We start from the raw sequence: 19,595 nt of genomic DNA on the forward strand, positions 1-19,595 counted from the left end.
TTAATTTATTGATGCCTGCATAAGCTGGAGTGGTTTCCCTAGGAAGAAAGGGTTATAGTTCTTATGCATGTGTATGTGTCTGCTCTCACCAAGTTTTACAGCTGTTGGTGAGATGAGCTCCTCTCCTGCTCTTGTGTCCCCATGTGTGCACTTCTTATTTAATAACTAGATCACATCCCCTCTCTCAGGCACCTTTATCAATGACAGCAGGCAGTGAGAGAGTGGCTCTAGTAAAACACAGATGTTAAGCCCAAACAAAATCTATCAACAGAAATATCTTAGTAGATCCACTTCTAGTAAAAAGACTCTTTACTGCACCTAAGCAAAGCTGAGATTGGCAACCTTCCACCTCAGCAGAAGATAAAGTTTATTGAAGAGAAAATGAGGCAGTTCAGCAGTATTTTGTTCCTATTCTAACTGGGGCAGGAACAGCAGTTTTTTTGATGATCCCTTTAACAAGCCAGCATTCACCAGCCCTTGCACTGTTACTCACAGTTTGTCAGATTATCACTTCTTATGTTGTTGATTTCTGACATGAAAGATGCATTTCTCTCTGTTTTCTGAAGGTTTTTCAGATCTAAAGGCTGCAGAGTGACGTTTCTACTAATTAAGGCTTGGATTTCTAAGTGTATCCTGCTGCTACTGGAAACAGAGCAACAGGGAGCTCAGCCTTTTCTAGCTCTGAGGGAAACGTCCTCATTAGTGCCCATCTAGGAAGAGCAAAGCTGACACTGCACCAAGTTTTAACAGCAGAGGGTGACAGCCCTAGAATCAGCATAACTGCAGCACTGAAAGAAACAGTGCTGACTGGGAACTTCCACTACTGACATAATTTTGCTTCAGAGCTGACAAAAAAAAGGTAAACTTACAAGTGCATTTTGTGCTAGCTAATAGCAAACATTTGCCACTGCAGGGTGTAGAAAAAGCAGCTGGACCACAATTATGTTTGGACCACGTGATACTCAGCTGAAGTATATGAAGAAGCACAAAGTGTAACTCTCAAGTATGCTCTTTATTATCTCTGAAATTCAATCAGTTTTGTCATCCTCAAACCACTCTAAGCAGTAAGAACTTCATCTATACAACAGAACAAAGTTGGCTTAAGTCTTCAAGTAAGTGGTGGATTAAGAATACTGGAGGAGGCCACCCTATGCTTACAATATTTCCGTTTGTTGGGAAGGCAAAATCCTTCCCAACCATACAGGAGGTGGAAGCAACCTTTGCTACTCAGAGGTCAAATACAGAGGTGTGGGTAGTAAGGATACATTTCTGAGTGTATCACTGAAAGTAAGTGATACTTTCGGAGGTTGATTGCTACAGAGCACAGTTTCACTGCTTTAGTAAGAGGAAGGCAGCGCTGCCCTGATCAGTAACTTACTGCCAAAACTGCTTCTCAAGTTGACAGTGCCAGCTGCTGAGACTCTTGTTACACCACTCAGCCCGGGCTACTAACAAAAGGCTCTTCTCTAGGATACCACTGCAGTGAGCAGAAACCAGAGCCCCCAGAAACTCCCTCAAGAACCCCCCAAACCTTTCCTTGACATCTCACACTTCAACTCTCTAAACCCTACCACAACAACCACACTGATACATGGCATATTTCAGGCAATATAGAAGCCCAATTAATGGAAAGCAAGTTCTTCAGATCAGTGTTTAGTGCACCTAATAAGAAAGCCTATTTTGCTTCAGCCTGCAGAAACTTGTAACTTTACAGAAGTTCTGTTAACAAAACAGAAAAGATTGTTCTTAAGAAGTATCACTCTGCAGAAGCACCACTCCTATGTCCTTCTTCCCCAAAAATAAAATGCCCTCACTGTAAACGCTTCCTACCAAGTCTGTGAAGATGCTTTAAAGTAGAGGCATTAGTGAGAAAATGTAGTCTTCATCCAACCACTACATAAAGCTAACAATGAATGGAAGTTCAACATGTCTACAACTAACCAGGTTTAACTTCAGTCACGTTAAATATCTACAGTGCTTTGCCATAAGAGACTTAGAACAAGAGCAAAAACATTTAGGAGTAACAGCATTAAGGAAATGTGGAAAGAACTTCCACCTTTAAAAAACCCTGTAGAAAACAGAACTGCTGTAGCTACACAAGTTAAAGGCAGGGTGTCCAAGTGCCATAGAGGATGGTACCAGCTCACAGGCAGCAAGACAGTTCTGGTGGGAGTTGTCCACATAGTGAAAGGAAATGCTCTTTCCCCCCGCCTCATCTTGAAAGCTTCTGCTGCCTATTCTATGGAGTCAAGTCACAGAGTCCAGCACAAACTGTCAGGGCTTCACTTCCAATGCCATTTTTAAACACCCCATCTCCTCTTTCTCAGGCTTGCAGGAGATAACTAACTCAAATGCTTATTTCAATTAGCAAGTTCGATACAGCTCTCAGCTACTAGGTGTATTTGGCTAAGCAGCACAGCAGGTTTGTAAACATAAATACTAGCCCTATGCAGATACTACACAAGTAGGTGTAGCTGTGCCAGCGTGAGAAGGCCCAAAGACTGCCAACAAAGAGCCTGTTTGCACAAAGGACCAGAACACCCAGGACCATACCCTCATTTCTTTCTGCCAGCCCACAGGATGAGCTTGCTATGTATAAATTTAGAGTTGGTGGTGTTTGGGAACATTTTATTTTGTACATGACAAGATTTTACACCAAGTCAGTTAAATAATACAAATTTACATTCATGAGGAATGTTTTTTAGAAAAGTGAACTTAAAAAAAAACCTCCTTTACCCTTAAAAGCCCATACCATCCCTCATTTTACAGTGGAAAAAAACAAAACAATCTAATTCACATTCCCTCTTAACCCCCCAATACAGGACAGTAGTTGAGTGCAGTTTACAGTTCATCTTTCACATCTGTGGATTCCTGTGAAGACAAAAAGAATCAGAATATTACTTTTTGAAAGTGGAAAAAGATTACAAGAACTGTCCCAGAAGAACAGAAATTTGTATTACTGTCACTGCAGTTTATACTGCTGTGCAAACAGAACAGTAGTGGCATCAAAATTAAGTAGGTATAAGTAGGTATAGTACAATAAATACTGTTTCTCACTTTTATTCTTACCTAATCTGACATTTAACGGTAGGAAATTACATAGCTATAAGCTATATATCTGCACTAGTCACAGGATCTCTTCCAAAAGCAATCCAAGAAAGGAGCCCCAGTTGGGACCTCAAAACAACTTCACAAGTTTGTATTATCAAGAAGCTATGATATTACAAGAGTTCAGCACATCCATCAAGACATAATTAAAACTGCAGACATGAGCTAAGTGAAGCCTGACTTCACATGATAGGTGAACTGTTAGGAAGCAATGGTGTTGTCTGGACTGTTGTTCCAAGCCTGTATTGTAAGCATTTGAAACTACCCTCCTGCTGATTTATTCATTTCCACAGCTTTGAGCAAAAACATACCACAGATAATTTTCTTCACTAGAGGATTTGCTGCCATTTTCTTGCCACAGGGCAGTGTTACAATTGCTAAAGCTTAATTTAGTTCCAGCTTTCAACATACCTCAGTGTCATATTTTCACAATACAGTTTAATAATAAATTTATAAATAAAATTTATAATAATTTAAATTTAGATTATTATTATTTATTACTTAAATAATTTATAAATAAATATATACTGCAGTTTTTTCCCCTCCAAGAAAAGCCTAGAACACCTGACACTAAAATCTAGTGTCATGAAAGGCAAAATGAACAACTTTATTGCCAGGTTGCACCCACAGACAAAGTCGCACATAAATATTGTCAAGAAAGCATCAAACTTGAGACCCTACCTTCTGTGTTTCACTGTCCTCAGCATCAGCATCCACTTCCTCTTCATCCTGCTCTGCCTCCTCAGCTGCATCTTCAGGCTCTTCAGGTTCCTCATCCACCTGCACACAAAGGTCACAAACAATTTGCTTTACTTGCTTAGGTTGTTTAACTACTTGTGCACTAGTTAAATATAGGCTATGGAAGTATTCACTATCATTTCCTAACATTTGCCACAAGCTACCTGAAGATAAAAAGTAAGATCTGTTTAGCACTGATCCACTCCAGCAAAACAGCCAGCAGAAGTTCTTGCACAGCATTATTGAGAACCTGTATTATTTGTACCCACTCAGGAATTTCTCCATTAGAGAGGCAGGGGCCAAAGGCCTGCGTGCCCAGTATACTCCCGTAGGACCAGCGCTTAATTAAGGACAGGAATATACTTGAGAAGCAGAATGAAACAGCAGAATCTCAACCAGCTACAAAGAGCAAGGAAGGGAGAACATAAGTATTAAGTACAGATTCATGGCTGGACTTTTGGTGGCCCATTTAAGTTCAGGAAGCTGGATACATTTCATTTTGTGCAAATGAATCAAGCAGCTGTGCTTTTTAAAATGGAGCAGCAGTAAGGCAAATATCAGCCCAAGTGGAAGACAAACTAACCTTTGCATCCAGGTCAATGTTTAAACTCAAACGAAGCATCCTTTCTATTCTGTCTCCGTATTCCTTAGTGTCTGGCAACATATATCCTGACCTCAGCGTTGCAGTTTCAAATAATACCACTGCAAGATCTGAAACAGTTTTGTCATCTTCATTTTCCTAATATGGAAGAAGACAAGAAAAATCAAAACAGACCTGTTAAAGCAGGTTGTACGCAACCAACTCAGTCAATGTTTGACTACTGTTATTTATTTACCTTGACTCGCCTCAGCATGTCCTTGATCAGTGGATGCCTGGGGTTAATTTCAAATGTCTTCTTTTGGCTGGCATAGTAACTGAGAAGAGAAATGACAACACTAAGCTTCAAAGTACAGGACCCAATTATTTCTTTAGATCTGCATACACTGGTTACAGTCACAGTAACAAGTGTAATCCCCCCCCCTTAAATAGTGGTGAAACTATAAAAAGCAATCAAATTACTAAGTACATCTTCTCTAGTCAACAAATGGCAGATACCAAATGCCACTGATGAGTCTTGCTCACCAGGCAGTTTTACATATAGGGCTTGAAAATAATTTAAGGCTAATAATTGAATAATTTGTTGTAAATGACCTTAAAAACACTCAGGGATCATCTGAACTAGGTGGAAGCTGTTCTGGGCACACCAAGCAAGGGAGGCCCCATCAACTGCATTTTCTGTCCGCTGCTACAGAACTGGAAGCTTACTTTGTGGATATATCCTTCCCAGTCTGGTAAGCTTGAGCCTTCATGATTCTTTCCATGTTACCAGACCATCCATACTGACTAGCCACAAGAGCACATGGAGATTGGGTTAAACGTTGAGATAGCACAGCTTTTTCAATCTGTAGGAAAAAAACCCAAAAATACCGTAATGTTAGTTCACAGAGCTATTAGCTTATATAATGAATAAAGTAAATAACTTTGCACTCCTCTGTCAATTCAAAAATTTCAGGAAAATGTCTAAGGTGTCATTCTAACTCATTATCTTCCTGAATAAAGATGTTAGCCATAAAGGTTTAGCCATGAAGACAGAGAAACTGTCAAGTCTGTGCTCGAATAATCTGCAAGGTATGTTGTACCAAGTACAGGTAAAAATAATCACTACATATAACACAGTATTTTACCTTATCTTTGAGAGCTTTGTCTTTCATCCAGTTTAAGAGGGGTTCAAATTCCTTTTCCAAGGCTTCCCGACTCTCTTTAGACTTTTCACTTTCTTCAAACTTAACTCCTTCTTTTGCTACATTCTGAAACCTCTTGCCATCAAACTCTGGCAAAGCCTGAATACAGTATTCATCTACAGGTTCGGTCAGATAGATCACTTCATAGCCCTTTTTCAGCAGACGCTCAACAAATGGCGAGGACTCAGCCTAGGATGAAAACATTAAGGATATCAGTTTAATTGCATTGGTAGCAGCAGCTACCAAAACGTGTACAACAATCTAGCAAATATTGGTACCAGAAAAACTGAACTGCAGTAGTAATAAACATGGAGTCTCCACATATACAGTAAATACACAATTTACAACATTTATGGTACTAAAACTACAAGCTATAATATACTGTACCCCTTTCCTCTTTCACTCTTACATACCTCCTTTCTGCTGGCACCAGCCATGAAGTAGATTTTATCTTGCTTCTCCTTCATTCTTTCCACATACTGATCAAGGCTTGTGAGGTTGCTTTCGTGATGAGAAGACTGGAAGCGCAGAAGTTTAGCAAGTCGGGTACGATTGGAGTGATCCTCAATAACACCAAGCTTCACGTTAGTACCAAACTCTTTCCAGAATGTGTCATTGTATTTTTCCTCTGCAATTTTCTTGATCATATCAAGAGTTTTGCGGACAAGTTTCTTTCTGATCACCTAAAAAAATGGCAGCAATACTGAGTTACAACAATAAGTATTTGGAATAGCCCTCAATGCAACCTCACTGCAAAGAACAGATTCCACTTTGTATCCCTGATGTGAAGTAGACAGGTAATCTGGAAACAGCAATAACTGAGTTTGTTTTACATTAACTTCACAGTCATGTAACAAAATTCATCAAGCTGTTAAGTCTTCTAAACCTTGCTGCTGTCATGTGCTTACAATGAAGGAATTTAAAACTAATTAGCTTACCTTTAACAATTTATGCTGCTGAAGTGTTTCACGGGATACATTCAAAGGAAGATCATCAGAATCCACCTAATTGAGAAAGAAAGTTTTAAGTATATCTGGCAGCATATCTGGCAGCATTTGAGGCTAAAAAAAAAATTAAATGCAATTAAGATTTATAATACTTACAACACCCTTAACGAAGTTAAGATACTTGGGCATCATGTCATGGAAATCATCAGTGATGAACACTCTTCGAACGTACAGCTGAATTACAAGAGCAGAAGGCACCCAAGTTAAGTTAGAGTTTTTTTCTTTGCCACAAAACCATACCCACACACTTTTCTGTCCTACCTTAATGAAATCACTCTTTTTGGATCCATATTCATCGAACAGTCCACGTGGAGCAGAATTAGGAACAAACAGGATAGATTTGAAAGTTACTTCCCCTTCAGCAGTGAAGTGGATGTATGCCATGGGGTCATCGTGTTCCTGTGAAGAGAGAATGCTTTTAATTGACATGGAGAGAACATTAACAAGTCAATACATTTCCAATAATAACATGAGTTTGGCAAATAAGTGCAATTATTTTACAACTAATCCACCTAGCCATGCTTTGCTAGGGTCTATCATGGAGACAAAAGTTTAAGTTATAAGAGCAGAGTTACTAATGTAAAAAATAACTATCCTAAGTAACCTCCCTGGAGACCTCCCAAGTTTTGCTGGATTTTAACATGTCAGTCAATAAAGAGTTACCAATAGGATAACAACCAACAGAGTATCATCACACCACAGTTAAGATACTCTCGAGTAACACATAACACTGTGCTGATACAAAGACAACACTTCTAGGAAACCGTCTCCCTCTTCCTTCCACCACATGCAGCAAACACCACAACCCTCAGATAAAACACAAATTTCTCTGTCAACATTTAAACGCATACACATCAGTAAGCTCCGCATGAGCTGCAACAAAATACTTCCCAAATCTAGACTTATCAATACTTGGAGGGCAGTACCTTCTCTCTGGAAAAAAAAGATTAATTCCTGACTGAGATGTTATACCTTCCAGTCTCTCTGCAGTTCCACCTACTGACAGCAACTAATTCTTCAGAAATAGCCCATCCTCTAAGGACTCAGTTTTATTTATATAGCAAGAGATACTATAGCAAACCTCTTGCTTTGGAATTACCTTGAGGCCCAGAGCTTACCTTGGAAAAGGTTTTGTAAAAAGCTTTGTATTCATCTTCTTCAACTTCTTTAGATGGTCTCTGCCAGATTGGTTTTATGTCATTCATGAGCTCCCAATCCCAGACAGTCTTTTCAACCTAGGTAAATAAACACAATAGTATAAAAAAAGACTCATTCTTTACTTCAGGTTAGGACAATTAAAGGCACTCTACTTAAGCCAAAACATAAAATAGCATGCAAAAGTCCCAAACATGCTCATCCTAATTTACAAAATTATGCAATGACCCGGACATTCTCTTTTCAACAACACATGGAAACAAAACTTTAGTCTACAATATAGTGTGTTCCTTGTACATTAACATATTCACTAAGCACCAGTATTTCCGTTCCAATGCCACTCTGGAAAAATCTTGTCAGCAGAGTATATTAAATTTAAACTCATCAACAGTGTCAGATTACAGAATTCCAAAACCATTTCAAGCAGTTAATGTAAGTACTTATAATTAGCTGTGACCATAGCTTCACAAGGCTACTGCCAATCATCTGCCTGACTTCCACCTAATCTGTTTCATTTACAATCTTCTTTCCTACCATCTTCACTTTAAAAGGATTTGCTTCCTGAAAGCATACACTATTGAAATGCACCTCTGCAAGATTAGCTAGGAAAATTGCTATCTATCTGATATGAGTTACAGGATATCAAAGCTAACAAAGCTTACCTTCTTAGTTTTTGGTTTCTTTTCTTCCTCCTCTTCTTCAACTGCTGCTTCATCATCAGTTTCTTCTTCTTTCTCCTTGGCTTCCTCCTCTTCAATGGGTTCTTCAACAGTCTCTGTCTAAAGAGGCAACCAAAGGTGGGGATTTGACACTTTGATTTCCTAACAGCTATGTTCGAGTATTCTCTTGAACAGCTTAATCTTTCACAGTACTAGCCTAACTTCTGCTGTTTGTCTGTTGCAATAGCTGGATATTAAATGCTGGATAGTATTTTTCAGTTGCTTTTCATTAATACATACTTTTCTTTGATACGCTCTGAGATCACCACACCCAAATTTAAGTTTTTCAATGCTTTACACATAATGCTCAGAGACTTGGTGGATTTTAAGTTGGTGCTGCACCAAGAAAACATCACAACAGGCATAAAATCTAAGACACTGCCCTATTTTTTTCAGAAGGGTATCTAACCATGGCTTTGCTTGAGAACTTAACAGAGCTTCCATCTACCAAAGCCAGTGGAAGAAAGATCCTTATTATTACTTAGCAGTGTTTTTCCTTTGGTAAAGTTCTTTGAGTCAGATTAAAACCAAGTTCCTTTAAAGTTTGTGATTTTAGCAACAGACCAGCATTTGGAAAAAAAACCAAAACACACTAGTAAAATAATAGCCAAAAGAGTCAGAAACAGAAGAATTTTAGGAATTAGACAAGAAGCAGCTCTATGGCAGCCCTCAGCCTTCATGAAAGATCTGGCCAGACAGCTGTCATAACCAAAGCTTATACTGGACAACACTCTGTGAAATACACTTACCTTGCTGCTCCACACATATATGGGGAAGTTTATGAACTGGGAGTATTTCTTCACTAGATTTTTAACAGTGTCCAGCTCAAGGTAATCAGATGCTTCCTCCTTCAAGACAAGGCTAAAGGAAAAAAAAAACAAAACCCAAACCTTTTAAAGTGCTGGACAAGTATTCTGACAGTTTTATAGCAGAATATACATTTCTAATGCCACTGAGATTGACCAGCTGAGCCAGAGCATGGTGCTAAGAACTAAGAGTGGGAGTTGATCCACATATGGGATCATTCACTTATGAGTTGAACTTTATGAAGCTTGTGAGTCCTAACTCAGAACAACCCGTGATTTTTGCCACAGTTGTAGCAATTCAGATTTATGCAAGTGAGCTTTTTTATTAGTTCAGCTCCAACTATCTCTTAATATATACAATCCTTACTTAACCAGCAATTGTTTTCACTGGCTGAGGCAGAACACAATATTCAAAAATTTAAATGAAAACATCAAATCATATCAATACTGATCAGGATCTTGATGCAGATTCATGGCCTTTACTTCAAACTAGAGCACCAAGACCAACATTTTTACACTGAGTGCTTCCTCCAGAAAGACATCCTCTAAACCCAGACTAAGTAAATTTACCTGGTCATGAAAGCAATGAAAATAGGACTAGTAGACTACCTCTAGTTTGAAATTTGCATCAAACCAGCCTCACTGATCTATAAACAGCAGCCAGTTTCTAAGCAAAGCTCTATAGCTCTGTACAGGTTTTGCCAGGCCCGAACTGTGTTGAGTGACTGAATGAGCCTGAAGGCAGCTGAACTGTCTGGAATTACTTGCTGACAGTTGTCAAGATATTCATAGTTTTGTTAGCTTATCTAACAAAGCGTGAAATGAACTACATTTCTTTTTGGATACAGTTTGTATTTTGCATATTTCTATTTAACTGAGTAAAGCTGTATTACAAGAAATAAATCAGTCACAAAGCTAAAGTCACTCACATATTCCAACAAGGAACGTGTATCTAAACAACCTTTTTTATTTTAAGACTAAAGAAAGTACTTACGTTATGGTTGTGCCACGTCCCAAGGTGTTCCCTCTTGGGTCATCGATCACAGAGAATTCATTTGAATCTGACTCCCAAATATGCTGAGTATCATTGTTGTGTTTTGATGTGACAATAACTCTGTCTGCTACTAAGAACGCAGAATAAAAGCCAACACCAAACTGGCCAATTAACTCAGATGTTGACTGGCTATCATCCTGCATTTCAGTCATCTTGTTTAAGAATTCACTTGTACCAGACTTTGCAATGGTACCCAGGTTTTTAACTAACTCCTCCTTCGTCATGCCAATACCCGTGTCTGTAACATGAAGCATGTTCTTCTCTTTATCACACTGAAAATAAAGACAAAAATGCAGTTTGACTTCACTGTGAATCTTAATACATGCCAAAGAAACGTGGTACATAGCAGCTATTCAAATTCAAACATGCCTGGCTGCAGTAAAATGAATTTGCAGTAACTACAGAAATGAGGAAGACCTTCCTTCAAAGTAGTCCAGTTGCTCTTTATAATACCAGAAACATATTTTTACCATTAAAAGAGGACTAGTCTTTGATAAAGTTAATTGCAAGGGTCTATGTGTAGTTCTGGTTGGTATTTGCATCAATATTAAGCCAAAAATAGAAATTTAATGATGCAGTATATTTTTACATTCCTCCATTAATTGAAAGATATGTTTTTCTCTTATCCTTCTTACCTTGATTTTGACTGTAAGCTCCTCGTTGCCAGCAAGAGCATTTTCATCAGTTAATGATATCAACCGTATTTTATCTAAAGCATCTGAAGCATTTGAAATAAGTTCCCGCAGGAAAATCTGAAATAGAAACCAATAGTCAGGAATGTCAGGAGAAAGACAGACACACCACTTCCAAAATTCTACATCATTTGCAGATGAAGGCACTAACCTCTTTATTTTTATATAAAGAATTGATAATTAGCTTCATCATTCTGTTCACTTCTGCTTGAAATGCGAACTTCTCAGATTTTTCTCTGATTTCTTTGATCTGAGATGCATTTAGGCCATCTAGCTGGATAGCTTCTTCCTCTCTGTTAGGACAATGAAAAACTTATCAAGGTGTCTTGTCCACACACAGTATAACTAATTTATCACAAAGCAGCAACAATAACGATCACTGATGCAGCACAAAATTACATGATCAAATGAGTCAAGTGCAAGAGTGACCATCCTCAACTACATAACCATAATGCAAAAACTTGAGTGAAAATTCATGCTTACAAGTTGAGACTTTTTTCATTTAAAAAAATCAGCGAATAATACAGGTAATCTTAAAGCTGCTGCAATCCTCAGCATGTGGTGTACCTCACAGGAAATGAAGCATTTCATGGGCATAGAGCTATTTCATCCATAGGAACTAAACTGACACCAATTATGATATGCCTGAGTAAACCCCAAGTAACAGTTATTGACATTCGATAAAAACAAGATGAACTTTTCTAAATCCAAGTTCGCCAGCTCGTTTTTATTTGGAAGGAAACAGTCTTACAGGAATGTTTTATTTCTCACAGCTGAGTAGATTCTCTTTTGAATAGCGTTCCCCCTTTACTTCTGAGGTATTACTGGTACTCCAATGATCCTTCCAAAAGCAGGGCACACCAGGTACCAACCTCTGAACTACTTCATCATCCGTTCGAGACCCTTCTCTGCTTTTGCCCAAGTCATCTTCCACGGTGCCATCTACGTCCACCTCATCGGCTCTGACTGACACTGGGAAATCAAGGAAACCAGCACTGAGCCCGATCCCCACACTGCGCACTACCCAACTTCTCCGCTTACCCCTCCCCACGTCTGCAGGCTCCGCTCTACCCCTCGAGTTCCCCCCCGCTCCCCAAGGGAGCTCAGTCCAACCGGAGACACGGGAGACGGGCAAGGGGAGGCCCCCTCCCATCCTCCGCCCCCACCCGTGACGGCGCATGAGCCGCGCGGCCCCCTCCCCCCGCCGCGGACCAGGCCCGGGCAGGGCACGAGAGGGCCCGAGCACCGCTTCCCCTCCCCGCGGGGCAGACTGAGGGGTCCCGCCCGAGGCCCCACCTCCCCTCGGTGGCCTCCATCCCCCTCACCCCAGCACACGGCGGGGAAGGCGGGTGGGGGGGGGCTTGCTTAGCTGGGACCCTGACACCCCTCCGCCAGAACCTTCTAGAAACCCGTGGGCGCTCACCGGCCAGGAGCAGCACACACGCCAGAGCGAGCGCCCAGACCGATTTCATGGCGGCTGCAATGACAAGAGAAGAGCCCCCGGCGCCGCCGCCCGCGCTCCTAAGCCTGTCCCGCGCCGCCGCTGCCGATCCCGCTGGAGCGGCCCCGGCCCTCCCCCTCCGGCTTATCAACCCCAGGGTGGGGGGGGCCGCGCCATTCTGCCCAATAGCAGCGCACCACGCCAAACACGGAACCAATGGGAAGCCTGGGAAGGCGGGGTCTGCAGCCGTCGCCGCCAATCGTGACTTTCCATGTGCGGTTTCCTGCGGTCGGAGCGTGGCCGGCGCCGATTGGCGGGCGGAGCAGCTCTCGGCCAATGGCGCGCGAGGGGGGGCGTGGCCAGCGCGGCCCCGCGCGGCGCCGCAATGAATGATCCGCGGTGTTTAACGGCGGGACCACGTGGGGCGCGGCCGCGGGAGCGACAGGGACCGTCTCCGCACGGAACACCGGCTCCGACCGCTTCCGGGGGCACGCGGGATGCTCAACGGGGAGACAGGGCGCTATGGCAACGGGCACTTCCGGTCGCGGCCGCAACCCCGGGTCCCGAGAGGAGGAAAAAGTCATGATTAGGGCCATTATCAGCTGGGCCGAGCGCCGGGAGCAGCGCCAGGCCTGGGCCGCCGTAGCCGCCGGCAGGAGCAGGGCGGGGCTGGCGAGTCCCGCTGTCCGCCCCGCCGAGTGGGGGCCGCATGCCAGGAGCTGTAGTTCGGTGACCCCTGGCGCCCCCGCCATGATTGGGTTCTCCCCGCAGATGCTCGGGGCCTCACGGCCCCGCTGTTGTCCTTGTGCCCCTGGCCTTGGCTCTCCGCTCCTCTCTGCGCGTCTAGTGCCCCACACCGCCGTGAGAGAAACCGGCTGCCTTCTGCCGAGCCTCTATGGGGACTCTCGGTCCTGGTGAAGGAAAAATCTAGCAGGTTGGCAGGTCTCCCTCTTCTTCTGGTTTCCAGCACTCATCACGGGGACCATTCTCCCGGGAGCTCTTTAGCGCTCCTTATCCTACCCTGAGGGCCCTGGTTTATCCACCCGCGGCTCTCCTTTCCCCCGTGGAGTGGCGGCTTCAGCAGCTGCCTCAGGTGTGAGGGAATACGAGACCGGCCGCCCCAGTGCCGCCCTGCCGGGCAGGGTCAGTGTGAGGGCAGCTGCGATCTGGGGCACACTGAAAGGGAGCCCTGCTGCTCCAGACATGAGACCTTTCCCATGCATTTCCACTGTCCCTAGCAGGGGCTGCAGCTTGGGATATGAAATGCAGCCTGTGAAACTTCTGCAGTGCACCGCTCTTAACAGCCTATGTTAATGACCTACTTGAAATAACTTATAACCCCCCTCACCATCCTGAAAAAGTCTGCCCAGGCTTTCATATGCCTGTCACCTGTTTCGTCTTACATGTTTAACACTAGACTGGGGAAAAAAACCCACCAAATACAAAAAACCCAACTTGAAAGCAATGACTTAATGAACTTTGTACTTGGAGAGGAATATAATTGAAAGAGATTGATCGGTGATGTTCAGTGCAAAAAAGAAAAACCCTCATTGTGTTTACAATTTCACAAACACAGAGCTTAGTCTATCGGTAGCTGAAAGACTTTGCAAACTAAAGTTTATAATCTTTAGTTATACAATGGCCCAGATATTTTTTTCTTTCTTTAAAACTCAGTTGTACCTTTCTGTCCTCCTGATAATAAATGTTTGCGGAACTGAAAAGGAGCCTTTGTATTGTAGTAAAGAATGGTTATCTTTGGGTTCTTCTTAATGAAGTATCATACTTTTAACCCCACCTGGCAACAAAGCCCTGTGCAGCCACTTCCTCACTCCTCCCCTTGGGCTGGGGGAGAGAATCAAAAGAGTAAAAGGTGGGAAAACTCGAGGGCTGAGATAAAGACAGTTTAATAGGTAAACAGAAGCCGTGCATGCAAGCAAAGCAAAACAGGGAATTAATTCACAATTTCCCATGGGCAGGTGGGTGTTCAGCTATCCCCAGGACGTCAGGGGCCCCAGCACAGACAGCAGTGACTTGGGAAGACAAACGCCATCACTCCCAACATCCTCTCCTTCCTCCTCCTTCCCCCAGCTCTGTGTGCTGAGCCTGGTGCCCTATGGCAGGGAATGTTCCTCTGGTCACTTGGGCTCAGCTGTCCTGGCTGTGTTCCCTCCCAACTGCTTGTGCACCTCCAACCTCCTTGATGGTGGGGTGGTGTGGGGGACAGAAAAGACCTCGACTCTGTGCAAGCACTGATCAGCAATAACCAAAACATCCCTGAGTTATCAACACTGTTTCCATTGCAAATTCAAAACAGAGCCCTGTGCCAGCTACTGTGAAGAAAATTAGCTGCACCCCAGCCAATACCAGCACAAGAAGGCAAAATTCAATTGCAACCTCTTTAAAGGATTTATGAAGCTTTTCTGTACGATTTGCAGTTTTAATAGGTGTTCCTTACGGATCACAAATTATATGAGAAATAAAAACGATGATTACTCTTCCAACATGCATGTGCGACTGACTATGAAAAATAAATATGAGAGGTCAGTGTCAGGGTTGTTGGTAAAAAAAAGATCTGTCAGGTTTTTGGGAACACTTATGTGAAGTTGAAGAACTATTTTCTGAAGTCTTACTTGAAAATACAATTTCGTATTCAGGAGTCTAAGCACAGAAATTTTCTCTTTTTCTAAGACTCACCTACAAGCGGTTCAGGATTTGGTTTCCTAATTGTCCTCTATGATTCTCAGAGGAATGGGAATACGCTGCTTTATGACTGTGAATAGGCATTTGAAGGACACAGAGATAAACAGAGTAGTTATCTCTGTCTTGTAGAATTCTTGCATTAGAAGATTTTTCTGGCATTTCTGTTTTAGCAGTCATTTTGCTGACAGCAGGAAAATGTAATGCTTTGTAACAATAATTTTGAACGTTGGTAACTGGAATATTAAGAATGCAAACCAGTTCTGTTGTTGACTGTGCTAAACCAACAGAGATTTTAGATTAAGTTCGGTGGAATTCAAATTTTATTGGTTACTTTGCTCCTATGATTATACAGTGTAGAATGTTGCTTTTGAAGGAAATGCATAACCTGATAAATCTGTGTTTGTCTGTTGAATTTAAAGGCTAGACTAGTAAGAACTGTAATGAGCTTACCAGCATTGATTGCTTGATGTAGATTATACTGTTTGCTTTCATGAATGCCAGTTTGGATTACCCAGGACAAAACTGATAGGCAAGAATGAGGCAGCTGAGTACTTATGCTCTCAGAAAGAAAGTTTATTCTTTTTGCAAGGAAGCTGTAAATTGGAAAAAAATTCAGCTTAATTTCTGCTGAAAAAACTTAAGGGAGCTTTTAAGCTCTTAGTTGCACTGACTACTGCTGCCATTCAAAAATAGTCTGAGTATTACCTTTCAGGAATTAATACCAAAGGGAAGATGTGCCTGTCAAGTGGTGATAGTTCTTCAGCAACTTAGCTGCATTACAGAAGTCTATAAAGCAATTAGATATGTTTTGATAGTTGTGTGCATAATGATTGTAATAGTCTATTTTAGAACTTGCTTTTCTGTAAAGTAAAAATTCAGGGTCATGTGGTGATAAGAGAAATGGAATACAGGCAGTGTCTCTTTCCATGTGAGCAGCAGAGCGAGCCTCTCTCCAGTCTGTTGAATGCAGCTTTCCCAGGTCATCCCCTGTCCGTGTGTAGGTCACCTCTGTGAAGCAGGCCACGTGATTCCAACTCGATGTTGGAACTAGCAAGGAGCATAACCTGGACAGAAATAGCTGTGGAGATAAACTGAGACCAGTTTGTAAGACCTGACTGTGGGTATTGGACTTAACCTGCTAAATTAGCCAGCTAATCTTCCTGGGCTCCAGCTGGAACAGAGAGCCAGTCCTCCTTTCACTGCCCTGCTTTGGCTCTGCCAGACTCTTTCCTGAGCTGATTTAACTCTCCAGCCCATCAAAATACTTGGTAGTTAAATCAGCTTGTATCAGGTGCAGGTTGAACCAGACAAGAGCATGGTAAAGAGCAGGAGTTTGTGGCTTAAGAGAAGGGGATATTCTGGTTTTTGTGGTAGTGAGCTGAACCTGGGATGTAAATTACATAGGGCAAAGATATTGTACATAGATGCAAGCATAAGGAAGCCATACAACTAAAGAATGAGTTTGCAATGTCAGAATATCCCCTCTCTTAGTACACAGTTAAATTGAAATCTGCAACTAATGCAAGTTACGTTTTTGTTCATGAATAATTGAAATGCTTTATTTTGTGTCACTGCTAACCAGCCATTTACGGCCATACTGTATTTGAAAAAGACATGTAAGTGATTTTATATGAGAATAATGCAGTCTGAAGTTTGTACCACCAAATTGAGCCCTGTCTTTCTTACATGATAATGTATTGGAAATATGAAGGACTACTTATCTGCATTCTCTATAATTTAAACTTCAGTGGTATCTTTTAAAACAATACATTGAGAGTTTATATTCCCTCCCTCTGCAGTGTCTGCATCAGGGACTAAATACTGTGTGTACAACACAAACTGAAGACATAGCCACTTACATAAGATGTTCTGCAATATCTGGGACTGAGTGTGAATATGAAACAAAAAATTTCTGCCAGCAGCTAGCTTTTCAAGCTGATTATCCAAATATTAGAAAATGTTATCAGTAACTACATACGAGCAGGATTAAAATACTGTTGTTTGAAGTTTGGAGGAAAACGTTTGTTCTTCAGGTATAATTTGGCTTCTGGTTGTCTCTATCCTATTCCTCTGGAGACTGATGATTGCACTGCAGCTAGCACTGTTGAAAAGTCTGTAATCTGTGGCATGTCCCCCTCATCAAATATTTTTTAAAATTGCAAGGTTTTCCTGGAAGATTAATGCTCTATATCTTTATAGCAGAGGAATTCACAGAAGAGAATGGATTTTAAGGAGCCTACCTACTAAGGGCAAAATTAGTTAAGGTGAAAAATTATATCTAGAAGAATCTTTGTAGAGCTAAAACAACCATGTTTTCATCATCATAAAACTCTCCTTGAGTCTTCAAATACTAAAACCTCTGTAAGTTTCAGTATCAGTAGAAATCTGCACCTGCAGCAACATATTTCAGTGGCTGATACCATTTCTCCACTCGTTTCTGCCGAAGAACAGAGGCACGAACATATAAAAGGTTTCGAAGAGAGGACATAAAGCTTTAAAATGCATGGGGTTTTTTTGTCCTCCCCTGCCCGATAGCACGGGAAGAACCACAGTGGGTCAGCGGCAGGGCTGGGGCTGGATTTGCTGGGCTAGAGCTCGCCCTGGTGGCCTGTCGAGAGATCAGCCCTGCCAGGTCCTTACGTGCCCACGGCTGCGTTGTATTTGTTGTTCCTCCTCCTTTTAGGAAATATTTCACCGTCGTATTCTCCTTTTGGCACTGCCTTTATATGTTTATCCCCTTACAGAGACATTACGACCGGAAAGAGGTATTTCTCAAATATTTCAGCTATTCTTTGCACATATTTATGTACGCATGTATTTAAAAATACTTCTCTTTTTAACAGGGAGAATATATTTTTTGTGGTTACACAGATTACCATCTTCTTGAAAATGTGTCATGATTTCACTCTCCTTGTGTCCCAGAAGGGCTCTTTGCAGTACTGCTAGACAAGTTAATAGACAACCTTTCAGCAGCACTCATTTATGTCAGGAAAAAACAGTTTTTATTCATCCATTCAGAAAAATAATGAGTCAACTGCAGTAGCCAGTGAACTCTAGACCTGTTAACTATATAGAAAGGTGTGCCAGGATCTCTATGAATTGCTGGAGGTGTACTTCAGTTATGTCTGGGTTTTGTTTCTTATATGTCAGGTCAAATGTAATGTACCTGGAAAAGAAATACTAAAAAAAAGTTGATTAGGAAAAAAAAGTTCTAATTAATTTTGTGGAATACATTTTTTATATCAATGAAAAACCAAGTACTTATTGTATGTCCAAATTTACTTAAAAGGAAGGGAGAACCTTATTTTGGGACGGGTTTTTTCCTTACGAGACTAGTCTTTGTTGACCAGGTGCAGGACGTCACCTTGACCAAGCTGGGTATACCTAGAGCACAGCCAAGAAGCAAACTAAGGCCCAGCCCTGAGCTTAACTGCAGCTGGGGAGCCAAAGGTGTGTGGGTGGAAGCTCAGACAAGGCCTCTCCCAGCTGTTGTCACAGACCCTGCCCCAGGTAACACAGCTGTGCTATGTCAGAGCATGGCTTGAACACTGGCAGCTGAAGCCTCAGAGGAGGGAGGGTGGATGATGGCAATTACAAAGGTTTTGAAGGGAAGAAAGGTTGTAGGCTCCTCAAGGTAGTTCCAGCCTTTTTGTAGGCCTGGGATTTTGGTTCTGAAATATTTTCTTTTTTAAGTTGGGGTATAGCGAGTTACCCTGATTGAGGTGTTCCAGCTCTGCAGACAAGTATGAAATCTCTCTTCTTACTGCTACTATGGGGTGAGTTCAGGAAATTCCAGTGACACCTTGTACTTTAATCACTGTAAAGGCACCAGGTAGCATGAGCAGATTGTGAGGTACTGGATAATATATTGGAAATGAAATATTTATTTTTCAGGGCAAAATTATTTTTTCTCTAGGGTGTGTCACTCTTCTCCACTGGACTTGGTTTCCTGGTTTTGGACTACACTAGTTGCAAAACTCCTTTTCTGGTCTTCTCGGTGACATTAGACCATCCTTTCTGTTCCTGCACCAAATGATTTAATTGTTACACGTGAAATGGAGGAGCTTTTACAGGGATGAGTGACAATATCTAATTTAGAATGATCAGGATTACCTGTCCAGCTACTTTTCTCATGTGCTTTTAGCCTGGCATTTCTTAGTCATTGTAAGAGCTGATTGATTTGACTCTGTTTTAGCTCTTGGTATACAGGTGTCTAATCCATAGCTGCCTTGCTACCCTCTTGTATTGGGTGTTTTCTCATCTATGTATTCTGAATTATAATATAGATTCGGAGGACTGAATATAAAGAAGTAGTTTTGAGGATTTTTTTGAGAATTTATTCTGTTTATATCCAATAGATTATGAAAATGCCTGTAGGAATGTTTGTGTAACA

At 41.7% G+C, this 19,595-nt stretch overlaps 1 protein-coding gene across 1 annotated transcript; it reads right to left on the bottom strand.

Moving 5' to 3' along the window:
- Positions 1 to 2,611: 2,611 nt before the first annotated feature.
- HSP90B1 (heat shock protein 90 beta family member 1) lies at positions 2,612 to 12,601 on the bottom strand. Its single transcript, XM_014877009.2, has 18 exons — positions 12,485 to 12,601; positions 11,934 to 12,033; positions 11,213 to 11,354; positions 11,005 to 11,121; positions 10,310 to 10,641; positions 9,259 to 9,370; positions 8,453 to 8,569; positions 7,754 to 7,870; positions 6,897 to 7,034; positions 6,732 to 6,809; positions 6,567 to 6,632; positions 6,042 to 6,311; positions 5,572 to 5,817; positions 5,153 to 5,289; positions 4,683 to 4,761; positions 4,430 to 4,585; positions 3,790 to 3,888; positions 2,612 to 2,871 (listed from the first exon to the last, which is right to left on the bottom strand). The coding sequence occupies exons 1-18, from the start codon at positions 12,531 to 12,533 to the stop codon at positions 2,842 to 2,844; spliced, it is 2,385 nt and encodes a 794-aa protein (XP_014732495.1). The 5' UTR covers positions 12,534 to 12,601; the 3' UTR covers positions 2,612 to 2,841.
- Positions 12,602 to 19,595: the final 6,994 nt, after the last annotated feature.

The sequence above is a fragment of the Sturnus vulgaris genome, chromosome 5 (genome assembly GCF_052056855.1).
Source record: "Sturnus vulgaris isolate bStuVul1 chromosome 5, bStuVul1.hap1, whole genome shotgun sequence".
Classification (NCBI taxonomy): Eukaryota; Metazoa; Chordata; class Aves; order Passeriformes; family Sturnidae; genus Sturnus; species Sturnus vulgaris.

What these genes read in the sequence shown, in the direction of transcription:
- HSP90B1 (XM_014877009.2), bottom strand. Translation starts at nt 12,533, where the DNA reads ATGAAATCGGTCTGGGCGCTCGCTCTGGCGTGTGTGCTGCTCCTGGCC. An exon ending in GATGATGAAGTAGTTCAGAG is followed by an intron (nt 11,355 to 11,933) that starts GTTGGTACCTGG and finishes TTGTCCTAACAG; the next exon opens with AGAGGAAGAAGCTATCCAGC. An exon ending in ACATTGACCTGGATGCAAAG is followed by an intron (nt 3,889 to 4,429) that starts GTTAGTTTGTCT and finishes CTTTGTGTGCAG; the next exon opens with GTGGATGAGGAACCTGAAGA.